Genomic DNA, 13,201 nt, shown 5'->3' with positions numbered 1-13,201 from the left:
ACAGTTAAATGGACTTATAAAATGTAATATAACTTTTTAACTTGAAACATTATAAACATTTTCCTATGACATTTAGAAAAAATTTTAAAGGACACATTTGAAGAAAGCAAAGCTCAATTTCATGTAGTATGTTTGTTTATAACATTTATCAGGGATCAAAAAAGCAAGATTTTACTTCTTGAATCCCCAATAAAATCTTGACTACAGAGAAGTTATTGTTTTGTTTGAAATATTATTTCTGCAACCATTGGACATTAGTACAAAATAATTACCAAAAAAATTATTTCTGTAAGAACCAGCAAGATGGTGGCAGAATAAGGAGCTCTTAGAGTCAGCTCATGCTACAGGGCAGTTAGTAATTACCCAGAGCTATCTAAAGCACCCGTCTGGGGGCTCCAGGAGACCGGAAGAGCATCCTGCAACATCCTTGAACAAATGGAAGGAGACTGCCCATATGCAGAGAAGATTCATTAAATAGAGCACTCCATGCCCCGGAGGCCAGTGTCCATTTTCCACTGGCAATACAAGCCCCCTCAGGAGCTATTCTGCACTGGAATCGGAAGCTCCACTTAACCAAAAACAGGGGAGGAAGAGACAATTGGGCACCAGCTTCAGCTACTAATTAGTAAATTCGGCAGGCTAAAGTGTAACCCTAAGAACAGCTGAAGTTTGAACCTGTCAAAGTCAGAAATGGGGCTGGTAGCTGCCATTTTAACTCCGTCCCTGGCAGGAGGGAAAGTGGGACGGACTGAAAATCACAGTGCTGGTAGGGACCGGCTTCTTTCCATCCAGATCAGATTGCATCTCTAGCATAAGCCCCAGCCCACCTTTGGCAGCGAGGAAGCTGGGGTGACCTGCGCCAGGTCTCTGGGAACATATAGGCCATGCCACAGAGGCCAGTGATCTTCCTACTCTGGTGACACAAGCCTCCACAGGAGCTATTCTGTGGCTGGAATTGGAAGCTCCATTTCCCAAAAATGGGAGGAACAGATGGGTGGCCACTGACTTCAGCTACTTATTAGTAAATTCAGCTGGCTAAAGTACCCTAAGAACAGCTAAAGTTTGAACCTGTCCAAGTCAGAAAGAGGTCAGCAGCCTCCATTTTTACTCCACCCACAGTGTGAGGGAGGCTGGGCTGACTGAAAATCACAGTGATTGTAGGGATGGGTTTCTTTCATCCAGATCGGCATGCAACCCTAGTCTAAGCTTCAGCCCCACCTCTAGAAGGGAGGAAAGTGGCTGGCCCTGATTAGCTTTTCCGGGTAACTGCGGGTACATTTGTCAGGCATAGACTGAGTAGTCGGAAGTCTGCCAGGGGCAACTGTAGTTATTTTGGACCCGCACAGCATAGACCGCTACCTACACTTACAGCTCGATCCCTGCCCTAGGCAAGGGAGAAAGTGATTTGAAGCTCCATCAGTCTCTCTGGGCAACTGCAGTCTAGGCCTGCATGACTTGGATTATTACACATGGCTGTGGTTCTGTCCCTACTCATGGCAAAGGAGAAAGATGGGAGAAGCTTCATAGGGAAATGAGGACAGTTTGAGGCTACACAGCTTACAGCATCAGTTACATCCTTGGCTCCTACTACACAACCAGCAAGGCAAAAAGGACAAGAAACCCCTAAACTAAATAGAGAAACTGCACCCAGAATAAATACATCTAGTAAGCCAGTTGCCAAAACACCAAAAAAATTACAGTCCACACCAAGAAACAGGAAAATATGACCCAGCTAAAGGAACAAGATAAGCTTCCAGATTATGTAAAGGAGTTGAGGCAACTAAACATAGATGTTCAAACAAATCTCCTTAATAAATTCAATGAGATGGCTAAAGAGATTAAGGATATTAAGAAGACATTGGATGAACACAAAGGAGAATTTGAAAACATACATAGAAAAATAGCAGATCTTAAGGGAATGAAAGGCATAATAAATGAAATTAAAAATACACTGGAATCATAATAGCAGATTTGAGGAGGCAGAAGAAAGGAATGGTGAGCTTGAAGAAGTGGCTTCAGAAAGTGAACATACAAAAGAACAGATGGAGAGAAGAATGGAAAAAAATTGAACAAGATCTCAGGGAACTAAACAACGGCAAGAAATGTGCAAACATACTTGTCATGGATGTCCCAGAAGGAGAAGAGAAGGGAAAAAGGACAGAAGGAATATCTGAAGAAATAATGGTAGAAAATTTCCTAACCCTATTGAGGGACATAGATATCCATGTCCAAGAAGCACAGTGTACTCCCATCTGAATAAATCCGAATAGAAAGACTCCCAGACACATACTAATCAGAATGTCAAATGCCAAAGACAGAGAATTCTGAGAGCATCAAATGAAAAGCAATGCATAATATATAAGGGATACCTAATAAAGTTAAATACCAATTTCTCATCAGAAACCATGGAGGCAAGAAGGCAGTGATATGATATATTTAAGATACTGCAAAAGAAAAACTTCCAGCCAAGAATCTTATAATCCAGCAAGATTGTCTTTCAAAAATGAGAACGAGTTTAGAATAGTCACAGATAACAGAAACTGAGAGAGTTTGTAACCAACAGACTGGCTTTGCAGGAAATACTAAACAGTGTGCTACAACCAGAAAACAAAAGACAGGAGAGAGTGAGTCTTGGAAAAGAGTCTAGAAATGGGGATTATATCAGTAAAAGTAACTAAAAGTGTCGAGAGTTGTGAAAATAAAATATGACAGATAAAACCCAAATATTTAGGAATAAATTTAGCAATGTAAAGCATTTGTATTCAGAAAACTACAACTCATTGTTAAAATAAATCAAAAGAGATCTAAATAATTGGAAGATTAAATATCATGGATTGGAAGGCTAAATATCATTAAGATGTCAATTCTACTCAAATTGATATACAATGCAATCCCAATAAAAATTCCACTAGCATTTTAAAAATAAATGGAAAGCACGATTATCAAATTTATTTGGAAGGATAAGGTGTCCTGAATAGCCAGAAACATCTTAAAAGGGAAAAGCAAAGTTGGAGGACTCTCACTTCTGGTCTTTAAATCATATTACCTAGCTACAGTGGTAAAAACAGCATATTACTGGCATAAAGACAGACACATAAACCAGTGGACCTGAACTCACGGTTCATAAACAGACCCTCACATCTAGGGTCAAGTGATTTTTGACAAGCCTGTCAAACCCATCCTGCTCAGGCAGAACAGTCCATTCAAAGAATGTTACTGGGAGAACTGGACATCCATATCCAATAGAAGGAAAGAGGACCCCTATCTCACACCTTATACAAAAATTAATTCAAAATGGATCAAAAACCTAAATATAAAAACAAGAACCATAAAGCTTCTAGAAGAAAATGTGGGAAAACATCTTCAAGATCTGTGGTAGGTGGTGGATTCTTAAAGGAGATAAGAATAGAACTGAGATAGACTACTGATCTATAATGTATGTAGAAGTTTTCATTCACTTTATTGTAAAAGTGTGGAAATGTGTAGAGTTGATGGTAACAGATTATAATGAGGAACAGTTGGTTTGTAAATGGGACTGTGGCTGAAAAGGGTAGTCTAGGGATGTAAATGCCAATTGACAGAAAGCTAGAGAATAATCTAGGGACTGAGTAACACAGTAAACCCAGAGGTGGGTGAGAATTGTGGTTGATGGTACAGAGGCAAGTGTCCTTTGTTAGCTAGAGCAGATATACATCACTATTGCAGGATGGTGGGAATGTAGAGAAGCATGGGAAAAATACAGCTGGAGTGACTATGGACTGTGCTTAACAGTGATAATGTGATATCCTTGCATCTATGCCAAAATGTACTGTGCTGATAATGGGGGAGTATGAAGGGAGTGTGCCAAGTGTACAGTATGGACCTGGTAATAATCTGATGATATTATCTCATAATCTGTAATAAATGTTCCACTCTGGTGTGGTATGTTGATAGAGGGGTGTTGTATGGGAATTATGCACATGTGAATGACTGTTCTGTAAGTTTACAACTTCTGTCATAAAAATATTTTAAATAATAATAGGGTAGGTTGGGGGAAAAATATACCAAATGTAAGATAAGGACTATAGTTAGTATTAAGATTTTGATGATATTCTTTCATAATTTGTAACAAATGTCTCACAACAATGCAAGGTGTTGGTGGTGGGTTGATGTATGGGACCCCTGTCTAATTATACATGTTTGCTTTGTAAGTTCACAACATTTACTATGTACTTATTGTTTATGTATGTGCACATATGAATGATATAAAAAATAATTGAGTGAGTTGGGGGGAAAATACACCAAATGTAAGATACTTCGGTTAGTAGTAATATTTTGAAGATGCTCTTTAATCTTTAGTTAAAAATGTCCCACAACACTGCAAGGTGTTGGTAGTAGGGTGAGGTATGAGAGCCCTGTGTGACATGTACGTTTGTTTTCTAAGTTCACAACTATTTCTGTATACTTAATGTTTATGTTTGTTTATGTATGAGTGACATACTTCAATAAATGAGAAAAATGAAAAAAAAAATTCCTTCCGAAGCCAATTTTAAGTAATATTTGTATTGTCTAGAGCCCGTTTTCTCTCTCTGCCTTTGCCATACATGATTACATATTAAGTATGCCTTTTATATATAAATAAATATCTAGATGGGATTAATCTAAATTGTTCTTTTACCTTTTCCAATCTTAGCAAGATAAAATGTTGAAAAGTTGGTTCTCACATTTTAACAAGCATCAGAATCCCCTGAGGACTTCTTAAAACACAGATTGCTGGGCCCCAGGCCCAGAGTTTGTACTCAGTAGGTTTGGGGTGGGGCTGGAAAATTTGCTTTTCTAACATGTTCCCAGGTGATGCTGATTCTGTTCATTCAGGGACCACAGCCACTGCTTTAGGGAGTATCTGGTTGAAGGAATTGCTTAGGGTCATATGAACTCTTTCGCAAGACCCATAGGTCTAATCTTAGATTCGAGGAATTCTAACATAACTGATAATTGAGGTCATGGAGTCAGAGACCCTGATTTCTTGATTTTGTTTTGTTGAAACAGGATCAATGCAGTATCAAATGGACAAGTCCGAGGTGATAGTTACAGTGAAGGCTGCCTGGGTCAAACAGGTAAAGAGGTGCAAACAGCATTTTACTGTACTGTTTACTTCCTGAAAATGAGAATTGTCCATGTGAGAACCACTTGTCTAACTCTTTCAGATCAGAGATAGTGTGGAGATATGTCTAGAACAGAAGGTAAAAATCACATATGGTCCAATTTGCCTGTTGAGTATATAACCCTGTGCAATATTATGTAGATGTAAATGGATAGAGTTTACAGTGGAGAACAGCATATAATAAAGAATACATTTGCAAAATAGTACTTTATACCGAATACATTTTCTTCTCCCCCTTTTTTTTGCCAGCCTTCTTTGGTTGAATTAGCATATCATAAATTCACAACTGATGAGATTCTACTATATTTGGGGGGATTTTTATAATTGTTATTGTTCAGAAATATTTAGAAATTTGCTGAGTATCAGGGAATATTTGCTTATATTTGAAATAGTTCAGAAATGGAATTTTTGTGCTTTAGTTCATCCAGGCCCTTCCTTTTCATTTGGTTCACTCATACTCCCTGGACTCCATAGCTGTGTGCCCGAGAAAGGCAAAACACAGGGAACGTGTGTTAACACAGCTTACTTGAAGATTTGAGGGAACGGAGATTAAGAACTTAAATGGTAAAGTTAAATATGATACCTGTACAAAAATGAACCTTGATAGAGGCAAATTTAAAGTGAATTTTTTTTTTTTATGAAACTGGAGAAAACTGTTATAGGCCACTTTGGTCTGTTCTCAGTTAGATGAACATAATTAGAAACACAGATCTCTATTCTGGTAAACTCTAAAAGAATAGGTGAATGTTAGCAGTTACTGGTGATAATAATAAGCCAGTAATAATAAGAGCCTGGACCAGAATACTAGTAAGCCTGTAATAATAAGAGCCAGGACCAGAATACAGCCTTCATGTCTCTAAATAAAACTTGTTAGGTAGTCAGGCATAGCTTTGAAGATCCAGAGCCCATTGTATTTATTTTAATATCACAACTTAAAAGTAATGGCTTTTATTTATCTCAGAGTTAGTGTTTTTATGTTTTTGGCATAAAATCAGATATTAATATATAACCTATTTGCTGTGGTCTATTGCGCTAGATAGTTTTTATTAAAATGTATTCATGCTAATTAAATAAACTCATTTATCTCTAATGACTCCATTTATTTTATAGCAAATCTTCACAAATAGTCTATAAATATGATTTAAAAGTTGATTGTCCTCCTTTATTAGCATAATTTTAATGCAGCTTCCTGTCTGCCACAGTAACTTTGAATTTACCTTGCTACCCAAATTCTATGAAAGTGAAATATAGTAACTTTTAGATTTATATATTACTGAATGTGAATTTTTTAATGTATTTATGTTTTTGTTTGAAAATACTTTGGAAGACTTTAAACTTAGGAGCACAATATCTAAAAATATGTGGAGAGTGAAACATATTTTATAAGGTGTTTTATAGAAAGGTTGAATATAGTTTTTTTTTTAAACATAGGTAGTTGGGGAAAGTAAATATATGCACTGAGACTATAGAGACCAACCAACAAGAAAAAGACCAACATCTGCATGGATGAAGGATACTTAATACATTTTCTTCCATCATATTCGTTTTAGACTTTACTGGCAACTCTGTATGTTGGGTGTTTGGTTCCCTTTGAAAAAGTTAATCATGCTAAGAAGCAATTCTGGTAAAGTCTTATTTCTTTAAAGGTGCTCGTATTTGGCTGTTCATTGGTTTCATGTTGGCCTTTGGATCTCTGATTGCATCTATGTGGATTCTCTTTGGAGGTTATGTTGTTAAAGGTAAGAAAAAATGCAGTTTACATTTGACTCCAATGGAATACTGAATTTTATATATTAAAGTTGGTTATTTTAGAACAAGGCTTTTTTTTAATATATAAGTAGGTTATTTTGCAAGGGAAACACCCACCCCCTATCAATATTTTGGGGTTTTATGTATTTTTAATATTTTGCTTCTGATTTTAGAGCCTGAAATGATAGGGCACATCTCCAAACCTGGCTTCTCTTTGGCTTCCAAAAACCTCAAGCAGAATGTCTCTGTTCTCCAGCTATTTGGCAGGTTTTAACTTGCTGAATAATATCCATTCAAAACTTACGTTGTAGAACTGAAATTTATTTAGTTAAACCTCCCTCACAGTAATATGATATGATCTCCTTTCAGACAGAAAAGTAAATTAACTTTTTAGTTTGCATCTGCTAAGTAAGGTCAGTGTGAAGCAAGCCCAGGAAAAAGCCAAAACTTACATTGTAAGCTGAAATTTTGCCTTGAGGTACCCCAGAAAAGTATGAAACCAATTTAATGTGCCAGATAAAAACTGACTAGGCCTGTCCTAGTTAAAATATTCTGTTAATGATTTGTAAAACTCTCACTCATATTTTAATATTTCTTTGAATAAAATTCAACTCTGCATTAAAATCATGGGTTTCCTGGATTTTTATTCAAAGCATTTAAATCTGGGTTGCAGATATGGCTCAAGCAGCTGAGCACCCACCTCCCACATGGGAGATCCCAGGTTTGGTTCCTGGTGCCTCCTAAGGAAAAAAAACAACAACAAACAGACAGAGAGCAGACAATGAGCAAAAAAACCAGCAATGAGCAAGCAGGCAAGGAAGCCATGGGAGTAAGGGGTGGGGGGGTATGCTAGGCATTTTTAAATTTTTGTATTTTTTCTTTTGTTTTTATAATTTATTATGAAAGCCATGTTACCTAAAATGTGGAACATAGAAGAGAAAGACTAAAATAATCTCACTACTCTGAAATGTTTCTTTGCAGTCTCTTTTCTTATGTTTTTTACGTAGTTATAGTCATAGCATAAATACAATTTTGAACCCTGTCTTTTGCATTTAACATGATATCATAAGTAGTGTCTTTGGAGCTATAGAATCTTTATCATCATCATTTAAAAAAAAAAATCCCTCTTTTTCCCCAGGTTATCTGAATTGCACAGTACTCATTCATTAGAGAAAATTGAGAATACAAAACAGCTCAAAGAAGAAAATAAAATTCTTGATAACTCTTCCAGATATAACACTATTAATACAGAACCCCTTTTTGTAGGAGTGTCTTCATCTCAGAATTTTAGGTTATTTCTTTAAAAGTTTATAGAGTCGGCACAAAGGTTATGCTTTGAGAATTATAAGCAGTAGATTAGTAATGCTACAAAGTTGCCTTATGAGCTCAAGTTCATGGTAATAGTTATTTAATGTAAAATAGTAGTGAATGCCTATACAAACCAGCTGTTAGGTTAATCAGATTATCTTAAAACTATTTTGAGGAAAATTGACTATTCAGCTATTCATCATGCTTTGGTTTGTCAGTTAGTGAGTAAACATGGAGAACTCCAATGTCTGAAAATGAGGAAAATTTCTATTTCGGTCTCAAATAAAATCAGGACAAACCATCCCTCAAGCAATCTTTCCCATCTTCATGCATGGCTTTTCCATCCTTCTAGGTGTTTAGGCCAAAAACCTTAGGTGGTGAAAGCCTGTCAAAGATGGCATCTCTCGTCTCTCACAGCCCACATCCAGCCTGCCAGCAAATTTTGTTGACTTTGCTGACAAACTATATCCCAAAATATATACCACTTTTTACCATCTCCATTGCTACCACCCTGGTTTATGCATCACTGTCTTTTGCCTGATTTCCTGAAATTTCCTACTCTTAGCACAGCATCCAGAGTGATCCCATTAAACTACGTCAGCTACTCAGTCAGCAAAATCAAGTCCTTGATGTCATCTCTAAGGCTGTAGGTCACTCCCCAGTCAGCCGCCTCCCTTCTCTGATCTCCTCTGCTTTTTTCTCTCTTGCCCACCTGGCCAGTCCTATTCCTAACACACCTGGCATACTCCCCATCTCAGGGCTTTTGACTTGCTGTTCCCACTGCTTGAAAGTAACTTTCCCCAGATAACTGCCTGGCTCCCACCCTCCCTGACCTCACATCCTTGCTCAAATGTTACCTTCTCCAGAGGTCTTCCTGGCTACCCCTTCTAAAATGTCATCATCTGTTACATTTCCTGTTCTTGTCATGTTTTATTTTCTCTCCTTACTTGTCTAATTCTTTTTATTGTCTAGCTCCATGAATGCAAAAAATTTGCTTTCTTTACTGCTGTATCGCCAGCACCTTAAACAGTATCAGGCACATAGTATAGATTTAGTGAACATTTGTTAAGTGAACGAAGGAGCTATCATTTACTAAGCTAATGCTAGTCTGTCATAGTCAATTATGGTAGGCAGGAAAACTGATATTTGCCAGTATGTTGGAAACAAATGTTTGGGATCATGTGTCCCTAAATGTTATAATTATTTTTGCAGAAAAACCCACAGTCTACCCTGGAATAGCTGTATTTTTCCAGAATGCCTTCATCTTTTTTGGGTAAGTTAGTTTTGCATTCTTCATCCTTTTTTTATTATCATTATTCTATCTTTTTTATGTCATCTACTATATTTGGTTGCTTAATTTACCCCTGTCCAATGCCCTTCCTTCATGTTATTGTCATAAAATATGAAAAATGAGATTGAAAAGGATGTTTTTAATAGGTTGGTTTGCTGCCAACCTTAGGAACATAAATATTTTAATTGCTGTCCCCTCTCCCTTTAATGAAGAACTGTTATTCATGTAGATTTTGTTACATAACACTGACAAATGTTCTTTTTATGTCTAGATTTCTAGCAATTGCTCCCCCCATCACCAGCAATTGCTTTTAGTGAAAACCGTTTCTCCTCAAAATTTGATTTCTGGGAACATTTAATAGTTATTTCTGTTGTTGGTATAGTTAGAACTTGTGGGTGAGATTTGAGGTGTAGAGGGAAAAAAAACCTGAAATTTTTTACCCCTTGTTAGAATTACAAATTAAAATATTGCTAGAACCCCTAAAAACAATACTTTTAACAATAATCTTCTCTGATGTTCATTTTTCCCTGGAAACTGAGGACCTTGTCCTTTTCCCTTATCCCACCCCCACCCCCATCCAGAGTTCTCTTTTTCCTCTGCATCAGGGGTTCTTAACTTTGATTCCGTGGTAGGTTTCTGAAGATGGGGAACCATTAGACATTTTCATATGTAAAACGTGGGTGTTTCCTTTTGTTTGTTTCTGGAAAGAGAAACTGTGGCTTTCATCAGATTTCCGAAGAAGTCTCTAATCTAAAAATTATTAACAAAGCACTATATAGTCTAGGACTTTTCCTTCCCCTTCCCTCCCCACCCTCCCCGCCAAAAGAAAAAAAGAAAATCCCCACCTCTACTTGAATCTCTCTTTGAAATGCTAATTGTTGCCGCTCGGTAATAGTCAGCAGTTCCTATTCAGTTCCACCACCACAATTTTATAATTAGTGTGGAAATAAGAAAAATGTGAACTTAAATGTGGCAAGATGTACCTCTTTGGGTCATATCTTGTGCCTAGAAACTGGTGGAGAAACCCACCCAAAATTTGTTTTGTTTAGACATGGCCTTTTATGCAGAAAATAAGAATGACCAAAGTTTATTGACCAGACGCACATGTGCTAATGCTTTACATATATTATCTCATTTAATCCCCATAACACCTCTCTGAACGTGGTTCCATTATTGTACCCATTTTATAAACGAGAGAAAGAGGCATTTAGGTAACTTGCTTGAGATCATGTAGCTGAAATTCAGACTGAGACTGTCCCACCTCGAAGTTCAATCTCTAAATGATGATGGAATTTGAAGGTTAGGATGAATTCATCTCACATTTTCTGTCATTTCTAAGGCTTCAGCCAACCAGTGGATTAGTATTAGCTCTGTTTCCCGCTTTCCCTTTTATACAGAATGTAACACTGTAGTTAAAAAAATACAAAATGGTAAACCTCATCCTTAACCTGTGAAATAAAATTTTATTATAATAAAGGAAGATCGGAGAAATACAGACTATTTCCAGAAGTTCCTTTAAAATCATTTTCTACCCAGAAAGTCTTTATTTTCATGTTTTAAGGACTGGTATTACCATTTTATTGCATTCTAAAGTGTATTGCCTTAGTCATTTAAAGCTTGAGTAAGCTTGTTGTTCTGTAAGGTAATGTAGCATATATTTATGAGAGAGGGAACAAAATATTGAATAGCATGGCTACTTAGGATTTCTTCCTCCTTTCAAGTTGAAGTGCAGAAGCATCCTCTATCCACTATTCAATATCTCCAAAATGTTAGAGGTGCTCTTGGGGAATCATTATCCCCCAACTTCTGCCAAAGGAAAGTAGAATAATAGGGTCAGAGGCCGGGGTAAGAGAAGCTCCAGGATGGGGTAGTGGGGAGGAAGTAACTGAGAACCAGCTGGACTCACAGCTAGTGAGCAGCAACCTGTGTTCTTCTTTATTTTATTCTATATGTTCCAGCAAGGACAAAGTGTGCTCCACTTTGAGATGCTGCATTTGGCAGGGAAGTTACTAAGTTATAGTAGGGAGGAGTAGAGGATTGGAAGAGGAAAGTTTGTGGGAAAATTTTATCTCTTCCAATGAGGAGGAGAAACACTCAAGTTCTTAAGTAGTTATCACATTTCACAAAACCTTGGAAACTGATCATTGACTTATTGTCCCAAATTAGTTTCAATAACTGTCTTTACGTGTGACAAGTTTGCCTAATTTCTCATTGGTTACTATTGTACGTAGTAAATCTAAAAACTAATCATTTTTTGAAAATACTGTAAAGAAATTGACTTTAAATTCAACTAATTGATGTTATTATCAGAATCACTGTAACAGATTGCCTACATTCTGATATATAACAGTACTCAGCAACAGCTTAGAAATTACTATTTCAGAAATCAGAAACAGATGTCAGTCCTAAACATGACCATCTGACAAGAGTAGGAGGAACTGGCTCTTGCCCAAGAAACTCTTCAGTTTCCATCCGTGTGACTAGAATTCTGAAATCACCATGTATTTTAAGTTATCCGAAGAATAGAGGCCCCTGATAACCAACTTTAGTTTTTTTCTTTTCTTTTTTACAGCAAGGGGGCGTGATATTAATTGGAAGAACAGTCACCTTTTGGAGGTTTATAAAATCTTTTATAATGAGAAATTAATGTACTTAGAGGAGAGAGTATAGACCACTTCTTGGCTGCATTTTGTTTTCATCAACACCTTGTAAATTGGTCATTACAATTGCAGGCTTAACCTTGAATATATACTGGTAATTGGAAAACTAAAGAGAAGACTAAATCAGTACCAAATAGAAACGTCTGTTTTCATCTTCAGTTTCTCCCTCATACTCACCCTCTATGTCCAAGCCCTTTTGAATCTGAACTGTCTTAAACCTGTTTTTTGTTGGTTTTTTTTTTTTAAAGATTTATTTATTTATTTATTTATTTCTCCCCCATCCCTACATCGTCTGCTCTCTCTGTCCATTTGCTGTGTGTTCTTCTGTGTCTGCTTGTATTCTTGTCAGCCATACAGGGAATCTGTGTCTCTTTTTGTTGCGTCATCTTGTTGTGTCAGCTCTCCCTGTGTGCGGCGCCATTCCTGGCAGGCTGCACTTTCTTTCACGCTGGGCGGTTCTCCTTACGGGACGCACTCCTTGCACGTGGGGCTCCCCTACACTGGGGACACCCCTGCATGGCATGGCACTCTTACGCGCATCAGCACTGGGCATGGGCCAGCACCACACGAGTCATGGAGGCCCAGGGTTTGAACCACGGACCTCCCATATGGTAGGTGGGTGCCCTATCCAAGTCCACTTCACCCATAAACCTGTTTTTGTTTGTCCATTTCTGTTGTTGATGTATGTCATCAATACCCATTGTCTGAAAGTTCCCTAACTGGGTCTTCCCTGCCTCTGGGCTCATCCTCCTTCTGATCCATTTTTCCTGTTCTCAGTTTTCCTTCTGAAAAACAGCTGTCATTTCCCATCTTGAATTTTTTAAAAACTCTGAGCTGTCTATAGAAGACATTAAAACTGGCAGCCATCAAACCAAATTCTGCCCACAGTTCTGTTTTATTTAGCCTGTACAGTATAGTTTGTTCATTTGTCTGTTAAGGAACCAACATTTAAAAGTCAAGAGATTTTACATAAAAGTCTGAATTACTGGCTTTTCTTGAAAAAGTAGATCATCTGACAACCCTGCACCCTACATGGCAACAGTCAGCTAG

At 37.3% G+C, this 13,201-nt stretch overlaps 1 protein-coding gene across 1 annotated transcript in view; it reads left to right on the top strand.

Moving 5' to 3' along the window:
* TMEM50A (transmembrane protein 50A) overlaps positions 1 to 13,201 on the top strand; it is a 39,069-nt gene that overhangs the window by 22,491 nt on the left and 3,377 nt on the right. Inside the window, exons 4-6 of the mRNA XM_004465360.4 lie at positions 5,029 to 5,096; positions 6,790 to 6,882; positions 9,413 to 9,473. Coding sequence (XP_004465417.1) covers positions 5,029 to 5,096; positions 6,790 to 6,882; positions 9,413 to 9,473 — 222 coding nt within the window. The remainder of the gene's footprint in view (positions 1 to 5,028; positions 5,097 to 6,789; positions 6,883 to 9,412; positions 9,474 to 13,201) is intronic.

The sequence above is a fragment of the Dasypus novemcinctus genome, chromosome 9 (assembly GCF_030445035.2).
Source record: "Dasypus novemcinctus isolate mDasNov1 chromosome 9, mDasNov1.1.hap2, whole genome shotgun sequence".
NCBI lineage: Eukaryota > Metazoa > Chordata > Mammalia > Cingulata > Dasypodidae > Dasypus > Dasypus novemcinctus.
The sequence above is the reverse complement of the archived record's forward strand: the minus strand, read 5'-3'. Positions and strand labels throughout refer to the sequence as shown.